The sequence below is a fragment of the Tetranychus urticae genome, chromosome 3 (genome assembly GCF_039701765.1).
Source record: "Tetranychus urticae isolate SD_2017Ah chromosome 3, NJAU_TeUrti_SD_1.0, whole genome shotgun sequence".
Lineage (NCBI taxonomy): Eukaryota > Metazoa > Arthropoda > Arachnida > Trombidiformes > Tetranychidae > Tetranychus > Tetranychus urticae.
The window spans coordinates 7745589-7768988 of NC_142960.1; the positions used below are offsets into that span (position 1 = coordinate 7745589).

Below are 23400 nucleotides of genomic sequence, written 5' to 3' on the forward strand. Positions count from 1 at the left end.
AGTCGCACAAAAATCAAAATGGAACTGGAAACAAACAAGAAAGCATGCTTTTCTCAACTGAAAGTGGGAATGTTTCAAAATAACAATTTGTGAGAATCAGCAAGAGAGTTCAACAAGAAAGATACAGATGGCGCTGTGAGAATAAATTAGATGCGTCTTTGATTAAAATGACAAATGGTAAGCGTTTATTAGAAAAGACAAATACAATAATTAACGTAATATCAATTAAACTAAAATAGCGGGTTAGAAGTAGCTACAAGATTTTAAAGTCTCTTTGAATCATTAGATACACAAGTTAAATTATTAGACAAGTAAGACAAATAGATAAATAGACATACCTCACTAACTTTTATCCTAGTATTAATTATAATTAAATTAGATAAACAATTCAACGCGACTTAGAAACCAGAGATAAAAGGTTTTGCTCATCGGTTTAGCAGGACATTAGCTTTTCTGCCATACTTGACTCTTATAGCATGTAATAATATTCCCAAACACAACGCATTTTCTCGATTCCATAAGTTTGATGTTGATATCGAATTTTGAACCAATCTATAGACCAAGGTAGAGGAAGAATTTTAACTTTGACTGGATTCACTGGCACCGGAGCACTTTCTTTTCTCAATTCTGGTTCCATATCCAAAGGAAAAGTAGAATATTGAGGTTCTGCATCTCTCAAGTATCTTAGATCTTGGTCTAATCGCTTCTCCAATTTTATCACTTCTATATTTACACTGGTTCAATCTAAGAAATTTATTGATCTTGCCATTTGCATGAAATAATAAATGAATGAACATCATGAAAATTTGAATGTAATATGGCTTTGCATGACTAAAAATCTCACACAGCTTTAAATTGCTGTCTTCGTCTGTTAGTCGATTATGCTTACATTCATTTAGGCTTCATGCTTTACAAAATTTTTAATTTTACAATATTGATGAATTTATAGAATGATATATCTCGTAATTATACTATAGTACTTTTGATGAGGGTTGATTTTTACATATGCTTTCTTTTTTCAACAGGTCTTGATCTGAAACATCCAGGTTCTGATGCACGAATCAGTTTTTTAACATGTTCTTTATTGTCCTCTTCGTCATCATCTGGGGATCTCTTTATTTTTTGACTCATTTTCCTAGGATCAGTACAGAGTTCATCTGATATTCGAGGTCTTTTAGGCACAGTAGAATCTTCGTCGGTAGTATTTCTTTCTTCTCCTGAAGTAGATGGTTCTCCTGAAGTAGATGGTTCTCCTTTAGGATCAATCAAGAATTCAACTTTAGGTTTAACATCGAAGCCTAACTCTTGAGCTTCCTCAGCAGTCAGTTCCTGTCTTTCAAGTTGAGCTTGCCTTTTGATAGCATTTTCAGTAAGCTGGTTATACATACGTTTCCTCTCAGCTGGCTTCAAGTTGTATAATTTTTGCTGAGAAATGAAACCATCGTTATCAGGCTCATTAACATTATTATCATTATTGTCATCATTACCATTATTTTTATTTTCTAATCCTGGTAGTACGTATTCTTTAACTTTAGTATCAAACTCCCATACATCTTCTGGATTTTCAGGTCGAGGTTGAGGTGTAATTTTTGAAGGAAAGTTATCAACTGGATTGAACATCTCTCGGATGGTTTGACGATTGTCACGGCATTCCTCAGCATGAGTTACAAGTTCATTAGGATAAACACGATGGAGAGAGTTGAAGGGACACTCCACAAGTTTAGGTGCATTTGGATCCTCAGCACATTTAGACATATGAGAAAGTAAGCGCCTTGATAAGACGCGATGGTGAGGGTTGTATGGGCATTGTTGTAAAGTATCTCCATCAAAGTACCAAGTGGCCATATTTTCCTTGATAACTTAAGTAACCAAAAGGGCACTTGAAAAATTCCAATAAAAAGAAATGTTTAAGCACTGAGCAAATGTACAACAGGAACGAGAAGTCCGATGAAATGCAGAACAGCTAGCTGTTTAACTGATCAATAGAAAATAAGCTAGAACAAGAAAAAATTTAATTTAAGGGTAAATAGTAACAATAAACAGCAACAATTTTTGAACAACAAATAGCTGTTGAGATATATATTATTGTATATTGAAGAGCCGCAAAAATCAAACGATTCAACTTGAGATTTTAAACTTTGACTCAAGTAAAGAGTAATAGCAAAGAGTTATACTCTCAAGACTCAAGTTAATTATTTATTCACAGATACATTGTATCTGTAATCTTTCTGTAGCTAAACATCTTTTGCTGCTGCTTTTTGAAGCTTGTTTATTTGTATTAACAGATGTCGCTATCTGAAGTATGACTTAAATTTTCGCACAGTTGAATATAAATAAGAGTGGTTTACTCAAATTGACCATAGAATCTTAATTTTTTATGACAAATTTGATTAAAATGTTTATTAATCTCATCATCAATTTTACTTAAAAGCCATAGTTTCTAAATTTTCAGCATCTTAAATCATCTTTCAAGACCTTCTCTTTACTAATTTATTTCTCTAAATAAGGTAAGTCTATGTTTTCGTTCTGTTTATTATGTTACATTCTCGTTTGACTTTTATACAGGAAAATCATTTTATTTGTTTTATTTCTTATCGTTCTTGTATAAGGATTTCAACTACAGTTTAATGGCGGGACGGAACGTACCACTACCACTATATGTGACCTGTCCATACGACAGCAACCATAGATTGGCTCCACGACGTTACTCTTCTCACATAGACAAGTGTGCCAGGCAATCTAAAAAGGTTTTATCCATTTGCAGGTACAATGCTTTTCACAGAATTGAGCCGGCACTTCTTGCTCACCATTATGCCGAAGAGTGTGCTGATAAGCCCCTTTATGAAATTGACGACTGGGATACTTACCAACCACCAAAAAAAGCTGATACACAATCTAACGAAGTTGGTGCTTTAGCCGATGCTTTGGAAGCTGCTGCAATCAGTGATCCGCCAGCACCTACATCTTCAACAAACATAACTCAAGAAGAAATAGATGATTGGGACAGTGGTGAACGGCATAACTTTTTAGCCCCTGAGTTCAATCCTGCGTTAGAAAAAAAACCAGATCAATCTTTTGCTATGAACAGAATATTTGTTCAAAATATGACTAAATCGGAGAAGAAGGCATTTTATGCAAAACAGCTGGAACAAAATTTAGCAAAAATTGAAAAATCGAAACATGAAAAAGAAGTTCAAGAAAAACGAGCTCAGATGGAACAGCAACGTCAACAAGAACTGGTTGAGAAAGAAGCCATTGAGAAAGCAAAGGCAGAAAAGAAAGAGAAACAAAAAGAAATAGACCAGAAGAAGAAGGAGAAGAAAGAACGGATTAAAGAAGCAAAAAGAGCAGCCTATTTGGCTAAAGTTGAAGAAGAAAAGAAGAATGGAAATGCGAATCCTGACCCATGAAATATTTCGACTTAATGAATAAATCCTTGACTTTTATCTTTCGTCAGAAATTTTACTTTAACACACTGACTATTTTTGATCATTACTTTAAAAAGATGTTCTTACTCATTCACACACCTCTTATTTTAGCACAACCATATTTTGAGAACTTCTGTATTCATTATTTTTGATTACAAAAAATAAAGTACATTAATCAATCCAAAGGTTTGAAATTTCTTTGAAATTAAGTTCGAAATTCATGCCTTTCACAAATCTCGATTCTGTATTTGACTGCTTGAATCACATGGCCACAAGAGTTCCCTGCTTGAGTAACAGAGGGACTTTAATGTTGATTTGTGTCTAAATACATTTTCGCTACACAATATTTGTCATAAGTTTACCAAAAGATATCAAGCTGGAACAGCTTCATTGTATCTTAGCCGACAGGATGTTTTCATAGCAGCTGAAATACGAGTTAATATTGTTCATGTATCTTACTAGTTATCAGAGTTGATTATGTTTCAATGATCATTTGATTTACTGAATTTAATAAGCCCAGCTCATTAAAATTTTCGTGATTTTGTTAAGATTGTTTTTAAAATGTAAATGAAAATGTTGATCAAAAATTATGAACAAATATTTTATTTATTTAATTTTTGTCTTTGCATTACAATTGAAAAATCATTTATCATATTGATCTATCATGTATCAATATTTGCAGCTTAATAATGAATACATTATTTATTAATTTTTATTAACGAGTTTATTATAATTTGATTTAACTTGATTTTATCCAAATATTACTTTCAAATGAAATAGCATTGATCTGTTTCTTTCAAAATTAACAACGTAAACAGTGAATAATGTTGAATGACAATACAACGTAATGTTTAAGAATACAATATTATGATGAATGACAATTATATTTAATCATAACAATAATCGAGATGATCAAATCAAGTCAAATTTGTTAATATTAACAATTAAAGATGAGACATTTCTTGAAATATAACATGATAACATTAGATACAAAAAACATCTTTATTAGCATCAATTATGAGAAGGAACTTGTTTTTGCTTGGATAAAACTGTTATTAATATCTAATTAATCTGATTGTTTAATTATTGGCATTACAATAATTTAATAAGTATTTAAATATGTATATAATTAAATCTTTTGATTTTTTTAAAAAAATTTGCTAACAATTAATTTCTCTGTTTTGGATAACAGCTTTCAATTGACCAAAACATGATTTTTAAATCTTTTTATCGTATAATCGAACAAGTCTGAAACTTAATAGCTAATTATTTTTCTTTTCTTGTAGCCAAAGTTAAATCGAAACAAATGAGTGATGAACAAATATGATGTCAATATAATGATGAATGGTACTGAGCAATTTCAGATGATTAAACTGGTTGATAAGTTTTTAGCAACATTGCAATTTGAAAATAACAGCAGCAAATTGTCTACAAATAGTCACCCATGGTTACGATAGATGGAGCCATAGCACTTTAAACGGTTCAATTTTTTTATCAAACAATATCAGATAATATTCAAGGCTGGAAGTGAATTTCTGTCTTGGAATTGATGGTTTTACTTTATTCTGTCTCCTCCACTTCTGAATTCAATCCTTGCATCATGGTTTACCAAAAAGAGGCAGAGAGTGAAAGAAAGTCAGTCATAAAGATCATCTTCATTTAGACAGTCTCAAGTAGATCTTGAGTGAACTGAATAACCAACAAAACTGGAAAAATGAACATGATGATGGCGATGATGAAGACAAGGAAGACGGTTGATGGTAATTATGATGAGATTTAATGAGACAATCTAAATAAATGGCGAGAAAAAGAAAGCATAAAATTGTTTATTAGTCAATATTCAAAGTGGTTTTGACGAGCATTTAAAGGTTAAACGGTTAAAGGTAATTTTGGGTCAACGTCATTTTAAGGCGAAACTTATCTACGAATGAATTTAAGGTGAAAATTATTAGTCTGACAATTATTGAACAATAAGATGATTAGCATTTAAAATCGGGTTAAAAAACTGAAAACTGAAAACTGGTTAAATTGTTATCTTAAACCCATAATAGATCTGATATCCTTTTGATACTTGATATGCTGGTAATATCTTTTACAATGGATCAAAACAAGATACATTGTTTTACATACAATTTACATACGAAAGTGATTTTATTGTTCAACCTTAATTAGATTAAAATAATGTTCATTAATTTAAACGATTAAATTGGATTAGTTTGTGTTTTAAAATAGGGTAATTATGATTAAACAAAAGACAAAGTAAGTATACAGTAAACAGTTAAGGTGTTTTTTGGTGAAACCATTTTTACTTATAACCCAACAACTATGCATAAGAGATGGTTAAGACTAATTATTTTCATCTATTAATCTTATTAATAGACGTGTTTAGGTTAACAATCAACCTTTAATAAGATGATGTTGATCAACAATTAAACCATAATGATTAACATTAATCAGAGTAAATATGATAATCTAATTAAGCGTAACAAGCAAAAAACGTAAAATAATTGAAAACCAAAACAAAACCAGTAAACTTGAGAGCAATTTTAACCAGAAACCCAAAAATTGAACCTTTCCTGGTTAACATCAAATGATAATGAAAGGGAAACAATTTACTTCAACTACTAACCATTCAATGTACTCTGATACTAACAGTGATGTTTATCATGATTATCCCAACAGATCATGAATTTTGATTATTAATACTGATTAACCTAAAATGATCTGTCAATGATTGAACCCTTTAGATTAAGATTTACTAGTCAATACACAAATTTATACAAATCTGTTGATCAATCCATGATAAAGCAAATGTAAGGTTAAAATCAATTTCATCTCATCACTGATTAAATTCATAAGACTAATTGAATGGTTGAAAATGACCATTTGAATAACATTATGTTTACCATTAAATGATTTACCCTTCAACTTAACCATGAACTGCAATGAATATTAATGATATTAATATATGAATATCGAGATTAAGGATGAAGCAAATGGAAATTCTTATAGATGATAAATCAATGAAACATTTCCTTCTCATCATCACCATTGAGACTTGCAAATTCAAATTGGTTAAACTTGTGGTAATATTAATATGAGAGTGTCAATGGATTGAACAAGTCCCATCTGAATAAACGTTAATTTGATTTTGTGTGAAAAGCAGATTCAATGCTGCACAATGTTACAGTTAAGATGGTTCAATATTGACTGTGTCATGATTAAAAAACAGAAAAGGGTTAATACATGTTCGGATGATCAAGTTATTGATGCAAAATGTAAAGCAAAAAGAAACACTTTTTATCCATTCAAATAATTCATATAAAAAGATTTCTTTCTGCTTCAAGTTTCCCTGAAAATTTTACCTTTTCACTTTCAAAGAAACTGCTTGAAAAGGCTCATCATCATTATCATCATCTGGAAGACAATCTCTAAGCTTCACCAAAATTTCCAACCTTTTTGTTTCTCACCAAGAATCGGTAAGATAAACTTATTCCTACATTTTACTGGAGTTATTGGATGTAAGATTAGAAGAAGGTTTGAAGAAAGGTTTTGAAGATTGAAAAGAGGTAAGAAGAGAAGCAAGATGAAATTGTTAGTTTTACTTGACAGAATTAGTCTGAATGATGATCAGGAAGAAGAAGATGATGATGAAAAATCAAGTAAACTGTAAGAATTGAAATTTATATCTTATCAAGTCCTTTTCTTTATTCGTTTTCATTGTAACATTTCTTTCTTTCCCTTTCTTTCAACACTTGAATTGATAATAGACTTTTGCTGATCACATTACCACCTTCACTATCAATACCCACCACCAACAGCAACCAAGATTACACCAGCTTAGCCCATTGAAGCTGATGAAGGGAAAAAAACAAATTGAGAATGATCAAGAAAAGGAAAAGAAAAGAGTTTTTGATTTGTTCAAAATAAATGCCAACCATCATTGACATTGATTTGATACTTTCTGCCTTCAATCTCAACCTTTGTTTCAATATCTTCATGATATGCAGAATAGCAAGAAAACAAATCAAATTTCGCATCTTCACTTTTTACAATGAAAATGCCTTTTCCATCGAACCTCTAAAAAATTGAAAATGAAAAGAGTTGAACCGATAAATGATGACTTGTGATGACTCTGAATAACTGAGGAAATCTCATGGCTTCTGATGTGATTTACATTCAAACATTAAAACGAGTCAAGCTTTAATTTCTGCTCTCAACTCAGAAGCATCCATGAAAAAAACCAATATTTGTTGCTAATCAAATCTTTCAGTCAATCTTCAACTTGAGAACTTGAAACTGAGAAAACCTCAAGAAAAGTCAAATTCTGATCATCTAATCTTTAATCTGTATTTACGAGATTCTCATTTGAGAAATAGCAACAATGAAAATTGAGACTTTAATTGAGAGGCTGATGTGTTTATTAAATGGGTTGACAGTAATTTTAATAAAACGTTTAAAATCCTTGTTTAATATACAGCAACGTTTCCTTTTTTACCTCTAATATAATCTTGACTTTGTTCACCTTATTGATTCACATTTTGCTGCAGATGATTATATTTTGTTGGTGAAACATTGAGACAAAATTGTCTAAACTTGTGGCAATATTGATTATAAATTGACTAAAATTGATTTGATGCTAATAAATTATTACATTATTACTGAACCCTTATAATTTGATGTCAAGAAAACAGTGTTTATCCAAGCTTTTAGGTTGAAGAAAAGTTTTCAACTTTTCAATATGTTGAACAAGTTTAATGTAAATGATGTGGAAGGAAAGTGGCAACAGAGGAAAAGAGATAAATTTAAACAGCAAAAGACTATTTTGTGTGTGTGTGTGTGTGCAAATGATCAGCATGATAATGATAATCATTAGCGAGATGATCGTTATCATCATCGATATCAAGTTTCATCATTGAGGTTCATAACGTTTCAATCAGCAATGATTGAATAGAAGAAGAGGGAAAAAGCATTTTTACTCGTGAAAATGTTCAATGAAACATTGAACAATAATGTTATGCATTTGAAAAGTTATCATTCCCAGAATCCTTTGCCTATCAACTTATCATCAGCATAATAAAAGCTAACCAACAATAAGACCTCGAAAATGATAAAAGCAAATGAAAGATGACAAAATCATTACACTAAAGGCTATCAATTGCAATCTATTTCAATCGCTTCAAGAAGAAGGTGAAGAAAGTGTAAAATATTTTTCTCCTTTTTTTAGCTTGAAATTTATTCAATAACAGATAATATAAACTAGAATTGATAACAATAACGTTTCTTTTTTTCCTTTCCCTTCCATTTCCAATTCAATACATATCGATGGATTTATTTATAACGATTTTGCCAGCGAAAAAGCATCATGAAGTTTCACAAGAAAAAAGGAGAAAAAAAATGATATTCACAGATCAATCTGAGTGTAAGAATAAAAAATACAATTTCTGAACGATTATTTCAACTATAAAAGTATACATGAATTGGCTTGAATATAATATACAGTAACTAGTAACAGCAATATGCTTTATCAGGGAATCGATATAAGAAGGAAATATCAAGAAATGAACAATTTTGAAATGCTGATATTAATTTTGATTCTTTGAGTGAAGAGAATGCAAATTGGAAACAATTTTTTCTCTATCTTCCAAATTGTCATTAGAGGCTGATTATTGGCAGATAATTGAAATGGTAGAGATTTATTGAATTATCAAGATAAATCTTCTGATCAATTCTCACCTTTCAACCTTTTCCTTTTCAATTTAATAGTTGCTTTAAAGTGGTTCATTAGTTTCTAGGTTTAACAATATTCATCTGTAGACCTTTCTATTAACTTTACACTATCAATCTAATGGTTTTACAATCAGTCTGTGAAGTCATTGAAAGGGAATTAATTTGATTCGTTGATTTATTCATGTTTGGGTTTATCAACTATTTACACTTTGCAATTGTCAAACATGGAAATGATTCCCAGTTGAAAAAAAGGTAAAACTTTATCCAATACTTAACCACAATCATGAAGTGAACTCAATATAACTGTTTAAAGGTCTATTTTCACATGAAAGTGAAAAGTAAAGAAGAGATTGATCTGTATTATGAAGTATCATGATAGATTATCATAACCATCCTGTCTTTAGTTTGATGGATGATTGATAAATAGAGGGAAGGGAAGGAATGAGATGAGCAAATATTGTTTGGAAAAGTGAAAAGGTTGAGATGAAGGAAGGTTGAATCATTTTAATAATCATTTCTTTATCCTTATTGATGATGTTAAATTCAATTTTCAATATTTTCATTTCATCGCTTATCTGATTGAAAAGCTGGCAAAATTTGAAAACCTGAAAATTGGATCCATTTTTTCCCCATGAATTTGTTTCCAAACATGAACAGGTTAATAACGATAGTTTAACCTTAACCATATCAATAGAGTTGGATCATAAAGGAAAGGGTTTTCAAATGTTTAGTCTGTGTAGCCTTTAATGAGAGTTGCTCAAAATTGAAGATCAATTGATAAACTTTGTACTTACGTTTTTCCTTTGATCATTTGGTGCTCATTGAGTGACATTTCAATGGCAATAATTGCATTTAGGATGGCACTTTTGTCCATTCAACATGCACTTACATCCTCCTGAAACGTCACCTTTACCCTGGTTAAGTAATGAAAAGCGTTTGGTTAGTTTGGATCAAAAGGATTTCATTGATAAATCATTTTTGAGTTTTGCAAGTTTTGATATTTTTTTCACATTTTTTCTTGGTTTTGTCAGAGTTTGGAGTTTTTTGTTGCTCGTTTGATTGATTTTTGGCTTTAAATCAAGCAAGGTGATCAAATATTTTAATTAAACAATAAAATGAATGCTAAGTTTGATGGTCAGATAATGCATGGAATGCAAGTGTTCACAATGAGTGGTTGGTTAGTGATTAAATTATGTGACTTTCATACTAATGAAAAAAAGGGAATCAAAAAGGCTAATTGGAGGGTGAAATGAAAATGATGAAGGTTGATTGATGTTTATGCCCAATCAACATATTTGATTCAATGACGACTCAGAAAATGAGCCTTCTCTGCCAAATGAGTAAATGTTGAATCAAAATTTTTTGAATGATTTTGACTCAATTTAGAGAGCTATTGAGTCAAAATTGATTCGTTTTGACAAGTTTTTTTAAATCAATTTTGAATAAATTTTGAATAAATTTTGAATCAAAATTCAAGTTCTCAAGCAAAGAACAACTATTTTTGTCTCAGAACTTAATTTTTCACATACCAAAGAAAACGCGATATGTAGGATAATCTTTGATCTTAATTCCATGTATTACGGTATAAGATTTTGGTATATTGGAACATTTAGGTTCTGAGATAAAGGTTGATCTTATGTCACAGATGTTATAATCTTCTTCAATTATTATATCTAATAAACACGAGTTATTATTCATAAGAATAAGGAATAATCAAGAATATAATGGATATAAGATAAAGGTTTATCTTATTTCACAGATATTAAAACCGAGAATATAATAGATATAAGATAAAGGTTTATCTTATGTCACAGATGTTAGAATCTTCTGCAATTATAACATCTGATATACACGAGTTATTATTTATAAGAATGAAGAATAACCAAGAATATAATAGATCCAATTTCAAAGTTATTTTATTAACTAATATACACGATTTCTTAGAATAATGAATTGATCAGCTTTCGAAAGCATCAATATCCCAGGAATTAGGTAAATGATCATCCGAGACATTGGAACTCTGATCTTCACTATCTTCGGCGTCACCTTCATTTTCTCTATTCTTTGATCCTTCCTTTATCATATTTGTGTTCTTAGAACAAAGCTCTTTGATTATTCTCGATCTAACGCTATATTCGGCTGCTGCCGAATATTGAAAGATCTTTGCTTTTCTGAAAATGTGATCTAAAAAATAAGAAAAGATATCTTTGAGTTAGAAAGTGTGGCTACATTGGTTGGCGTTTTACTCACTTATAAATGCACGTAACCTTTGCTGGCCTAATTGATAATCGAATGTTCCTTGCATTCTAGAACTGTATGGTTTCTCAAAACCCCAGATAAAAGAAAGGGGATATTTTGTTTTCTCACAATTTGGATCAACGTTCAAGTATCTTTCCATCTCTTTTTTATTGATAACCTTTTTTCCCAACGTTACTTTTTCATAATATTCGGGAGGAAACGCTATCTTTATCATTTGATATGCAAATGATGGAGCCTTCGATGGAGTGGAATTCCTGATGGCTTCATTATAAAGATCAAGATCTAATCTTATTGTGCCTTCCAGGTAAATCTGATTCTGTTGGTTTGAAAAAAGACGATTAATTTTTTGCTAAAGAAAGCTAGATAGATTCTCAATAATTACCTTTTGACTGATCTTATATGTGAGATCTTTTTCAGGCACACAATTAGATATTTCAGAAGCATATTGATTTTTCAAGTCAATATACTGCCGCACATCGTTTAATACATTGATAATTGAAATAAGAAATGAGCCAACAGTGTCATATTCAGAGAGACCTTTCTTACGCTTTATAAGATCATCCACTTGCTCATTAATGCTATCCATAGCAACTTCCATTGCTGATTTGTCAATTGAGCTTGAATCATTCTTTCTTTTTCTATTTTTACTTTTTTCTTTCTCTATTTCTTTGCTTTTCTTGTTATTGTTTTGATCTTTGATCTTGCTTGTCTCTTCCAAGTCTTTCGGAGAAGAACTTTCTTCACTGATTTCATCTGTACTCAAGTCACCCGATTCTTTGATTCTATCCGAATCAAATGATCTTGAATCTTGAACTTCGTCGTTTTCCTCTTGACCTTCATTCACATCATTAGATCCCTTCACTTGAACGTTGCTTGAAAATAGTTTCTCAATTTCTTGTGTAGACAAAACACGTTTGGGTGGGATATCATTTTCAGATTCAAGTGGACAATGTTGAAGTGTTGTGACACCACTTGATAAGCGTTTCATTTTGGGAAGATCTTTCCATTCCAAGTTAGAAGATATATTTTCTTGTAAACATACTCTCAAATTTAAAGGTGAATCTGAATAAGAAAATATCACAATATAAATAGATCATTCGAGATAATTGAATAAACTGTAAACTTACCACCAGTGGCAATAATTTGAGCAGAGAAATAAAACGATCCAATTTTTAGTTTGAAACAATTCATTTTACTATCTAAATAGCTAGAAAAAGGTAACTCAAATCCAAATTCTTCTAAATCAGATTCTTTCAATTTTATCAGAATTGGCTGTTTAATTTCATTCTTTTCTTTGTCCAGAAGATATGGCAAAACTATCGCAAAAATCAATCCATTCTTGAGTGGTTGTGTCAAATTTACAGATCTTTCCGTTTGAGAAAGATCACTGGTCTTTTTTTCTCCCGTTATTTGGCTGATCACAGTTCCAGAAGTTGACGCACAATTTTTGAGACCTTCAACAGAGTTCTCAACAGATTTGGATAAAGGATTTGATTTCATAGAACTTACTTTACTTTTGCTAGATTTACCATAAATTTTCAGCTCGACTGGTGTTAAAGGTTGCTTTGATTTTAATCCATTATTTGCAACGTGTGGTTTAGAAAAACGGTTGATCATAATGATAGATAATTTACTTGATGTTTTCACAAAAATTAGAAACAAGAACTAAGAACAACTTAATAGAACTTAATGATTATTACTTTTGAGCTCAAGACTTTTTATTGTAAAAAAACAGAAAAAGGATTCAAAACAGATATGTGAGTAGAAAATTGATTGGATTAAAGATAGGTATTGAGTTGAAATGTTTTCAATTGGTTAGAAAAGAGATTGAAGTAGAAAGTAGATCTAGTAATTGGTTATTTTCAAAAATTATTGGGAAATTTGATTAGTAAATTTTTTTCAATGATGAGAATGAATTGCAAAAATATGATTTTGCAATTTATTCTCGATCATTCTAATTTGATTTTGAAGTAAAATTTTGTTTACCGTCATTGAGCATAAGTTTGAAAAACAGTTGGGTTCTAATTTTTTTTAGTCATTTGAGCCAAAATAGTTGATAAAAACTTTTGATTATCAGGGTTACTGAGCAGAGCCAGAAATTCGGGTGCAATTGAAGCAGTGACTTGAACAGATGATGCTGAAGATGTTGAGGCCTTTACTGATGTCTCTGGCTTGTTAACCGTAGTTGGTGCAACATCAGAATTATTCTCTTCATTTTTCTGAATTTTATTTGATCCAATTTCTGTGTTATCAGAATGTTTTCTTTTTGTACCCTGGTCAATATCTTTTTTATCAGAAGTTTCTTTTGAAGTGATTTCAGCTTCTGTGATAGCAGTCTGAGGTTGATTCGCTTGCTGCTGAATGTTCACAGATCTATCTGACAGACTGATTCCAGAATCAGAGGTTGAAGATTTGCCTTTTTCGATTTCATTTAAATCAGGTTCTGATTTATTAGTTGAGTGAGAAATATTCAATTTATATTGAATTGGAGTAATACCGACAGCTGGTATCGCAGCCGATATCTTAGCAGGAGTTGATGTAATGGGATTTCTGTCTTCTAAAGTCTCATCACCAAAAAGCGGTCCATGGCCAGATAATTCTTGTTCCATTGTGTACATGGAATCTAAAAATTCATCTTCATCGTCATCAAATAAATCCTCACCATTATCTTTCTGAACAGGGGTTTTAGAGTTAACTTTCGCAGGAGATCTCTCTTTCTTAGATCTTCCAGCTTCATTTTGACCTGACTGTTCTTCTTCACCTAAGCCACCACCAGTATCTTTCGGTACAATTTTCTTTGGTACTTCCTCAGATTTTTGAGGATCATCAACTTCCACTAAATCATCACTATCAGGTTTCTGGCCAGGCTTTGTTGACATGTCTTTCTCAGATCTTTCATCTTCATTTTGGCCTGACTGTTTTTCTTGGAGATCTTTCGATTCACTTTTATCTTCTTCTTTATCTTTCTTTTTCTCTGGTTCTTTTTCAGGCCTTTTCGCAGATCTTTGAGCTTGTTTGTCAACCTTACTAGGCACCTTTTGCGAAAAGCCACCGCCCCAATCAAATCTTTTATCTTCATCCAACTCCATTGCATCATCATGTTCTTTTACCTTTGAACTTGCTGATTTGCTTGACTTATCCTGATTCTCTTCCCAATCTTGAGTTGTCTCCGACTCGTCATCTTCTTCACTCTCTTCGTCATCATCTTCATCGTCTTCATCTTCTTCATCATAAATTTGACCGTAATCTGGATCATCTTCTTCAATATCTTCACTTTCTGTTGTCGTATCTTTTGTTGATCGCGATGAACCTTGACTCTTTTTAACACTTATCCTTGTTCTTTGGTAATACATAGTTTTACCAACTTGGTTATTAAGAAAGCCAACAGTGTACGAGTCATAGGACTTGCGTCCACATTTCCTCATAGTGTGGTCTGAAATAGAACATATAAATAAGAAATAAATTTGAGGATAGGATTAAATATCTAATATAATAATAAAAGAGTAAATTACCTATGAGAGCGTCAAATCTTGCTTTTCCAAGCGATTCATCATATGTACCAGAAACAGGATCGTTGAGTGGAGAACTGTACGCCCATAAACTCAAGAGAGATTTATTGTTACCTTTTCCAGCTACGGTCACTCCAGTCAGCCAGTGGTTGGGAAAACAAAATTTTACGAAATTTGTAATAACTGCATTAGGCTCTCGATCGTTGATTATCTTTGGCAAACTTTTACAAAATTTTTTGTATTTGGTTGTCTTGACAGGGAGAAGACCTTCGACAAATGTTACTCCTTTGGATTGTTCTTTGGTTTCATCTATCTCAGGTATGATACGAAGATCTGCGATAGATGAATTCGGTTCTTTTTTAGGAATCACAGCAGTTGAATGGCCAGTATTTTTCATTGGTTTCAATGTTAGAAAAATGTTTATCAAATTCTCTTGAATAGAAGCAATTTCATGAAATAATTTTTCTGTTCTTGAGTCAGAACCAAAACTTCGGTCACTTCCTTGAGCTTTTTTATTTTTTCTTTGGTTGAACAAATTAGATCTTTCAAGGCCTTATTTGTATCATTTTCTTCTAAATTAGAACTCTTTGTAGATGTCGAAGCTGGATTTGAATTATCATCTAAATTCACAATCTCTGGAGTGCAGCTTATATTGACTGGTTTTTGCAAATTCTCAACAAATTTGATAAAAGCATCGAAATCTTTTTTGGCCATTGGTTTAACTGCGAACTCTCTACTTTTTTTAAGATCAACCAGATTCGAAAGAGGCATCCAATGTGAGACCTTTGTTTGAAGATTCGGTGGCTTGTGGGTCTTTCCTTTACTGACAAAGGTCTTATAACCAGCGAGTAGATCTTGCGAATCCTCTGGCCAACAAAATGAGAAATAATAAATAAGATATTAGAAAAGAACATTTTATGCTAAAACAGATTGTATTAGATCTTACCTCCGACAACAACTATCATGGCTGTTACTGGCTGATAGCCACGCACTTCAATTTTCACATAATTGTCAAAATGAATCTCTAAAGGCTTGAGATCAACTGGAATCAGGTTTGAATCGACCGAAAATCCAACAGGAATGGTTGATTCTTTTCCATTTCTTTCTTTTACAAGAAAAAGGGCGATGATCATTTTTTCGCTCATTTTTAGAGCACAATATGAGCCAACAATTGTCGGTTGATTAAGTATATATCGGGAATTTGATCGCCTTTTAGAACACTTAGAAATTTTAAAATTGTAGACTTTTCGTCGCGAACAAATGTCCATAAAACACAAAAAAGAACTGAATTTTCACAAAATTTTAGCTCTAGAGATGGTAAATCTAGTAAAATTTGTCACAAAATGATTTAAAACGCACAAATGAACTAATTTGTAAAACTTAAAAGATGATAAAATGTTTAATTTCCTAATTAGATAAAAATTTAAAAGCGAACTCTTTCCGCCGATAAGATAAGTAGCTTATCAAGCTTTGTATCCATAGGAACATCTTAAGAGAATAGAACAAATTTTAAATTCTATTTTCTCTTTAAAAAACACGTGTTTGTTGTTAATGGCAACCCTTTTGCCTAGAAACACGTGGTTTTAATTGTTTAAATTCAATATTCAATTTCAATTTAATATTCAGTTCAATTTAATTGTTTTATTTCATGGATTTTAAAACAAATCCAAGTTTTTCTAGAAGTTCATATCGTCATAAAAGAAATGAACACTTAAATCAACAATCGGCATATCTCGACGATTTACCCGATTTCTCAGATAATGCTTCTTCAAGTGATTCTATCCCCTTGCCTTCTGTTTATTCTTCGAATACCGATTTATCTATCGCTTCAGATTCCGACGTTTTATTTGAAGAAGACAACAATGATAATCAAAGTGAAATTATTGATAAAAAGACTTATTGTGAAGTGGTGATCTCCGCAATTCTCAGCAAAGTTGGTCTCAGCCTTTCAGCGGCAGAAATGGTGGTTAATTTATTCAACAATGTAAATCTTAGATTTTCAAGGGACCCTATCACTTTCTCAAGTGTTAGATATTTATGGGACAAACGAGCTAGGAAAAACAAGATTGGTGTTTATCTAATATGTGATAATAAACACAGCCATGGTCCATTTTTCGGAGAGCCAAGATATTATGGTTCTTATATCTGTGAAAACCGTGAAGTGAAAGCTGAAATGCAGAACGACAAGTACTTTTTACATATTGAAATTCGCGGTCAGCTTGAAAGTCATCTGCCCTCAATTCCTGATTCACAATGGATTTCATCCGAGCAGTTTGTTGATGATTATATCGATGATATTTCGAATGCCGAGGCAAAAAGAAAGTTCAAAGAAACTGAACACGAGATCTCATCATGTGAAAAGAAATTAACTCTCACAATGCATTCGGATGAGGTACAGGCTGGAAATAGCTCAAGCGTTAAAATATTTCCAATTTTCATCTCAATCAACGAATTAAAACCTGAATTCAGACGAAAACATTTTTTTCTTTGCGGTCTGTTTGTTGGTAAAATCAAACCTCAATTGGAAAGTTATCTCGGACCAATTTGCGCCGAGTTAAAAGTTCTTGAAGAAGAACCAATTGTATGGACAAATAGATCTAATATATTACAAAAGGCAACATTTCATTTGATCGCGTTAGTGGCTGATGCTCCAATGAGAGCCTATCTCAGAGGTGTCAGACAGTACAATCACACATATGGGTGTGATTGGTGTTTGATCTGTGCATCCACAAATTCAAGAAGATCACGACATTTTTCAATTAAAAATTTCCGTGAGATCTGTGAATTGAGAAGACTCCACGAAGATTTCATTAACTTTGAACGTATGAATCAAATTGATGATCTTGAGGCCGATATTGATCAAATTCATAGATTTCAAGGAATTATTGGAGGTTCACCATTACTGGATCTAAAAAGTTTCAACATTGTTGATGGAGTTATTGTTGAGCATATGCACTGTTTGGTTCTCGGTATTTTGCGTACACTTATACTAAGAGGATGGTTTGGCGAGACAGTGATGAATATCTTTGATCGAGATATAGACAGAAGTTCATTCAGACGTTTACTCTCAGCTAGAATAATTGGTATATCTGTTCCCTCAGAATTTACAAGATCTCCGAGAGATTTTGAGCAAATCAAATATTGGAAGAGCTCAGAATACGATTCCTTCCTCGTTTATTATTTACCTACAATAATCAAAGGCTTACTCAAACAAAATGTTATCAACCATTTCATGTGTTTCATCAGAATTTTCCAGTTAGCTCATTGTGGTCCCATAAAACGGGAAGCATTGGATGAACTCAGAAATTTGATCTATGAATTCCAACATGGAGTTGCAAAAATATACGGATCTAACTTCATGACGTATAATTTGCATATACTTTCTCATCTTCCAGATTCTGTTCGTAATCATGGACCGAACAAGAATATATCATCTTATGCCTTGGAAAATTACATGGGGATATTAAAAGAAAAAGTGAGAAGATCTTCTAACATCGCCCCATCACTGGTTCGGATATTTATTAACGATTTCAAATATCAAGAAATATTGAACTCAATAGCAGATTGGCCTCTTCAAGAAAAAGAGAAAAGAGATTTTGGTTTCAATTCATATTTCTTAGATAGAATAACCGAAAAAGTTATTTCATTGAAAGCTAAAGAGTCACCTGAAGATATAGCAGAAGTTCAACAGCAAATCATGGCTTTATTTGGAAATGAGGTTCCAGAATTCACATTATATAAAACTGTTTCAATGGACGGGAAAAGATTTTCAACTATAAAATACTCGAAAAAGCGGATTAGATGTGACTCTGTGATAAAATCGGAAAATGACGATTTTCTTGTGATCAAATTCATCATTCGGATAGGAACTAATATCTACGGTCTTTGCGATAAAGTTCATGCAGCACCATTCAAAATCAACTTTAAAGGCTTCACTGGAACGTTTATCATCAATTTACCTCATATATATGAGATAAACAACCCAAGAACAAAATCTAAAGGTCTTATATTATGTCAGCTTTTTTCGAAAACCAAAAAATGCTTAATGGTGAAAAGCACAGAGTTTTCTCATAAATACGCCAAAGACCATATTATCGAACCATTCCTTTTAAATTTTTGACGCGTTCAGTTCTCTTCTTCTTCTTTCTCAGTGTTTTCTATTTTTATCTCAGAAATTTAGATTATTAGTTCTTTATTTTATAATATCTTGGTTAATTAGTGCTCTGTGATCTTATTTCAACAATTAATTTTCATGAATCAAATATCTTTTCAATATTTAAAAGTGTTTACAAAATAACTGCCAAAGCGTCTCAACAAAAACCATTAAATTTTTAGCTTTTTCTTTGATAAAATCGAATTGTGAATTGTATCATCTTTTTATTATATCAATTTATCATCATCATCATCTTCATTTTCATCTACATCTTCATCTACAAGATCATCTCATCTTCTTCTACATAATTTCATCAAATTATTATATTCAAACCAATTCTCTATTCCCAGATAAAAAAGCTAAAATGGGTAAAGGTAAGTTTAGCTTCCACTAGCGAATTTCTAAGCAATTTAGATTTTTCACACTCGCTTATTGATTTCTAAATTCTTTTATCTTTATGATATATTTAGTTCTTGACAAGAAGATCAAAAAAACGAAGAAATTTTCAGATCTAAGATCGATTAGCAAAATCAAGCAAAAAAAAGCTCAAGAAGATGTAAAGATTACAGTTTTAAAGGAAATGTCAAATTGTTTATTTGCCAAATTCAAGAAGGCAACTGCCACTGAAGAGGACCCAGATATTGAGAACATGGAGTTCTCACAAGAAATCAAACCTATGGAAATAGATTGATATTCTCATTTCTTATTTCTTGACCACTATATCTTGTTAAATATCTACAAATTATTTTATATACACAATTCATTGTTTTACAAATATTAAGATTTTTACGAAATCAATTCTATTCAATTTTCTTTGTTCTTCACTTTTTATACATAGAAATATCTTATATCAGAATTATATTGAAATATTAAAACCATAAAATGTCCAAAAAGATTCAATTTTGATTTATTTTGGAGTCAAAATTTTTTTGACTCAGAAAACTATCAATTTTGGAGTCGTAAACGACTCCAAAAAAAATCATTTTGATTCAACAAAAAAAATATGTTGATTGGGTGGTTAACAATAAAACTAAACTCATGTGAATTGCAGCAGTTATCAGTTGACTGAATTTAATCATATTGTCTCAATTAGCGAACACTAATTGGACCTTTAAGATTTCAATTCTTCCACTGTTTACTTGGAGTTGTTGACATTTGCTAAAACTTTAGGCTTCATGCTAAGCTTACAACCATTAGGTACATTAAAACTCAAACACTTAAAGTCAAAGAGAATAGAAAATTTTATTCTCGAATTTATCGAAATTTCTAAATGTTCGAATTCTGTCTCACCAGCGATAATGGTGCAAATAGCCTGAATCAGTTCATCCTCAACATTCATCTTTTAATTGTGCGACGTTTCTGGTCACCTAATGATATTGAAGTTAGTCAATTGTGAGTTTAGACGGAAAACCTTTGGATGTTAGGATTTAGTCGATTCACTTTTTTCCTGAAGTTAAACCAGTTTTGTCATTAATTCAATAATTTCATTTGATTGCCATGAATCTAAACTAAAGATGAAACGTTCACAGCTTAAACACTGAGACAGTTTGTTACAATTTTGAAGCCATTCAGATGGTTTGAAGAAGGAAAGAAGTGGTGAATTACTCGTAAGAATGTTACATGATCAAGTTAAGCTGATTGAATTCCCTGTTAACACCATTCATGGGACATTTGATTCAATGTTACAGGTTAAAGGCTCTTAACATTACTGATGTTTGATATGTTTGTTGACATTAAGCTTGATTATTGGACAAGCAAATACGATTGTCAATTTAATGTCAACCAAATGAAGCGCAAGAAAAGCTCAAAATATAAGAGCTTTAAACCACAGTCATCTGTATTTAATCTTAATCACTTGAGAAACTATTGGCAAATGGGAATTAACCAGAGAAACCAAAAACCAGATCAGAATTTGATTTAATGAAAAGTAAAATATTATCTCTGGATCTTCAAATCCCAATGATAAATATTAATGAGCTTAAAATATTATGTATTAAGCGGTTCATTTGAACATTTTCAACCAACAGAAGAAGAAGAAGAAGAGAAAAAACATTTTTCGACTTTTCCTTTTCCATGCTCATTGTAATCGATTATCATCATGAATGAACATTTTTTTTGCTCTTCTCATCTTCAAGTGTATTATTGCGCTTCACAATCAAACTCTGAAATGATAATAGATTAACGATTAGATTGAAAGTGACAAAAATGTGATTCCAATCAAATATCATGAAAACCAGATTCGGGTTTATATTTCACTTTCAATTATAAAGATGATGAAAAATGTTCATGATTCAGAAATGATTCACATGTTACACCATGTATCCTTTGAGTAAATGATGGTAAAAACAAATCATTATTTTTATTATCAACATTATTATTTGCTTTTTTCATATTTTTTGGGCCATTTTTGTTCTCAAATGAAATCTTTTTTCATCTTCTTCTTCCTTTTTCATGGTGCATTTGTCTCAAAGTCCAAAGTGATTCTGATTGCTTCAGTTGATCAAAAATGACAAATGTTTTAATCCAACAAAAAATCATTTGACCAACTAAAATGATTGACATTGATCAGGCTTAACTCGAGTCTTTAAGTTTATCACTTTAAGTTGGCTAGCAAAACTGGCAAAGGAAAATGAAAGCTCAACAAAAGAAACAAATCAACGAAAATTTTACGAACCTCAAAATTCCTAGCAATAAAAGCAACATTTTTAGTAACCAAAGAGACGAAATTATTTGGATCAAAGAGAGTCAATAAATTACTATTTCAAGGGAATTCTCATGATTATTCATCTAATTCATGCATTGATTATTATATCTCTCAAATCTAAAGGAATGCACGTTCAGTATCATGAACAATCTCACTTGGAGTCAAAGATGGTGGAAAAAATGAGCAAGTTTTATGCTCGAACAGGATTTATTGAATTGGGTAGTTCTCTAATCGTTAAAAGAAAAAGCTTTTAGATTTAAAATTCGCTTCTTCAGAGTCATGGTTAGAATTGAATTTAAAGGAAATCTCATGACGCCTCAACATACGAGAAAATTTCAGGAATTCAAAAGAATGTTCAGTTTGAAATAAGTGGAACGAAAGATGACAAAAATTGAAGATTGCCTTTAAGGCATGGAGTGAGTTTTATACTTGGGTTTAAGTGACCATAAAATCAAAAGGTTTAGCTTCTGCCTTAGCAATGAGCTTAAGGGGCAAAATGGTTAGTCCTGAGTAAGAACCTCAAAAGTGAAACCAAACTGAGATTAAGTTTCTAACTAATAACGCAAAATGAATCGGTTCTAATGTTCAATGTAAACACATTGTCACCAGACTACTGCGAGTCTATAAACGGTCATTTGATCACTTTTTAAGTAATCATTGATTATGATAAAATGAAGTGACTGTATTTATATCCGCCATTAATGTGTAACAAGCCAATAATATCTACTATTGGTTTTACTGTTTTCAACCAATATTTATTGTCTCTTGAAAACAGATCTATATTTAAATGTTTATTAGAATCAAATAAACTGGAATCATGACAATAATATCTACGACTTTACCCAGCATTTAGGTGTGAATTGAGGTGAGATTTATTGGAAACTTCCCAACCAAATTATCACAAATCAGCGTTTATTTGGCCCGCAATCGTAATCAAGTTTCTTCTATGAAATGGACAATTTAATAATATCCAATAGAAAGGCCAATTTACGACTAAATGATAAACTAAATAACCAATTAACCCGATAAGTTATTGAGCTGCAAAAAAATGAAACTGCAAATGAAGCAAAAAACGGAAAAGCCTGAGACCAGAAAAGTTGCAGTTCAATTAGCATGTTATTTATTGTTAAATGTTGATCACATTAAATTAAGCATAATTGTATAAACTGTTAACTGTACAAGTAATACACATAAATAACAAGGTAACAGAAAATTTAACCATAAATTTGATGGTAAACAATAAATCACTGTAAATTGATTGAGCAAAAGTAAAGTTTAAAGGAAAGGCAAAAAACAATTTTAAATGAAGCATAATAATGAAAACAAAAAGTGTCCAAAAAACATTAAATAGTTGGCTAAATTGTGTTAAAAGGTGGTAAATAACATGAATGATTTAATGAAGGAAATGATGCTTTTTGCATTCTCACATGAAAAGTTAAACTGAATAATCTGACAGAGAGAAATGATTGGCAATAAATTGTTTGCAAAGCAATTTAATTTAAACAAATCAAAGGTTCATTAATCAAGTAAAGCAAATTGAATATTAGAGTAAAGCAAAAAAAGGTTAAACATTGGATCGACATTGAAAAATTGTTTCATTTCCTCTTTAATTTTGAT

General features: G+C 31.3%; 3 protein-coding genes and 1 long non-coding RNA gene across 6 annotated transcripts in view; 2 read left to right on the forward strand and 2 right to left on the reverse strand.

The window, feature by feature from the left end:
* Positions 1 to 728: 728 nt before the first annotated feature.
* LOC107367006 (uncharacterized) lies at positions 729 to 1845 on the reverse strand. Its single transcript, XM_015934663.3, has one exon. The coding sequence runs from the start codon at positions 1843 to 1845 to the stop codon at positions 1000 to 1002; it is 846 nt and encodes a 281-aa protein (XP_015790149.2). The 3' UTR covers positions 729 to 999.
* A 527-nt stretch (positions 1846 to 2372) lies between these two features.
* LOC107367007 (uncharacterized) lies at positions 2373 to 3613 on the forward strand. The gene is made up of 2 exons (XM_015934665.3): positions 2373 to 2507; positions 2610 to 3613. Exon 2 carries the CDS (start codon positions 2628 to 2630, stop codon positions 3408 to 3410), a length of 783 nt encoding a protein of 260 aa, XP_015790151.1. The 5' UTR covers positions 2373 to 2507; positions 2610 to 2627; the 3' UTR covers positions 3411 to 3613.
* A 402-nt stretch (positions 3614 to 4015) lies between these two features.
* The window catches only part of LOC107367038 (uncharacterized), a 90824-nt gene continuing 71439 nt past the window's right edge, over positions 4016 to 23400 (reverse strand). For all 3 annotated transcript variants that reach the window (XR_016199602.1, XM_089268786.1, XM_089268785.1), the window contains exons 14-15: positions 9953 to 10072; positions 4016 to 5217 (exon numbers count right to left, since the gene is read on the reverse strand). Coding sequence is in view for 2 of the 3 variants with exons in the window: in XM_089268786.1 (XP_089124912.1) it covers positions 9992 to 10072 (81 nt within the window). In the remaining variant the exon portion in view is untranslated. The remainder of the gene's footprint in view (positions 5218 to 9952; positions 10073 to 23400) is intronic.
* On the forward strand, positions 5558 to 7340 carry LOC149093289 (uncharacterized). Its single transcript, XR_016199604.1, has 3 exons — positions 5558 to 5687; positions 6810 to 6907; positions 7199 to 7340. It is a non-coding gene; the product is annotated as an uncharacterized LOC149093289 (long non-coding RNA).

Coding starts and splice junctions, on each gene's coding strand:
- LOC107367006 (XM_015934663.3), bottom strand. CDS start 1,845: ATGGCCACTTGGTACTTTGATGGAGATACTTTACAACAATGCCCATAC.
- LOC107367007 (XM_015934665.3), top strand. CDS start 2,628: ATGGCGGGACGGAACGTACCACTACCACTATATGTGACCTGTCCATAC.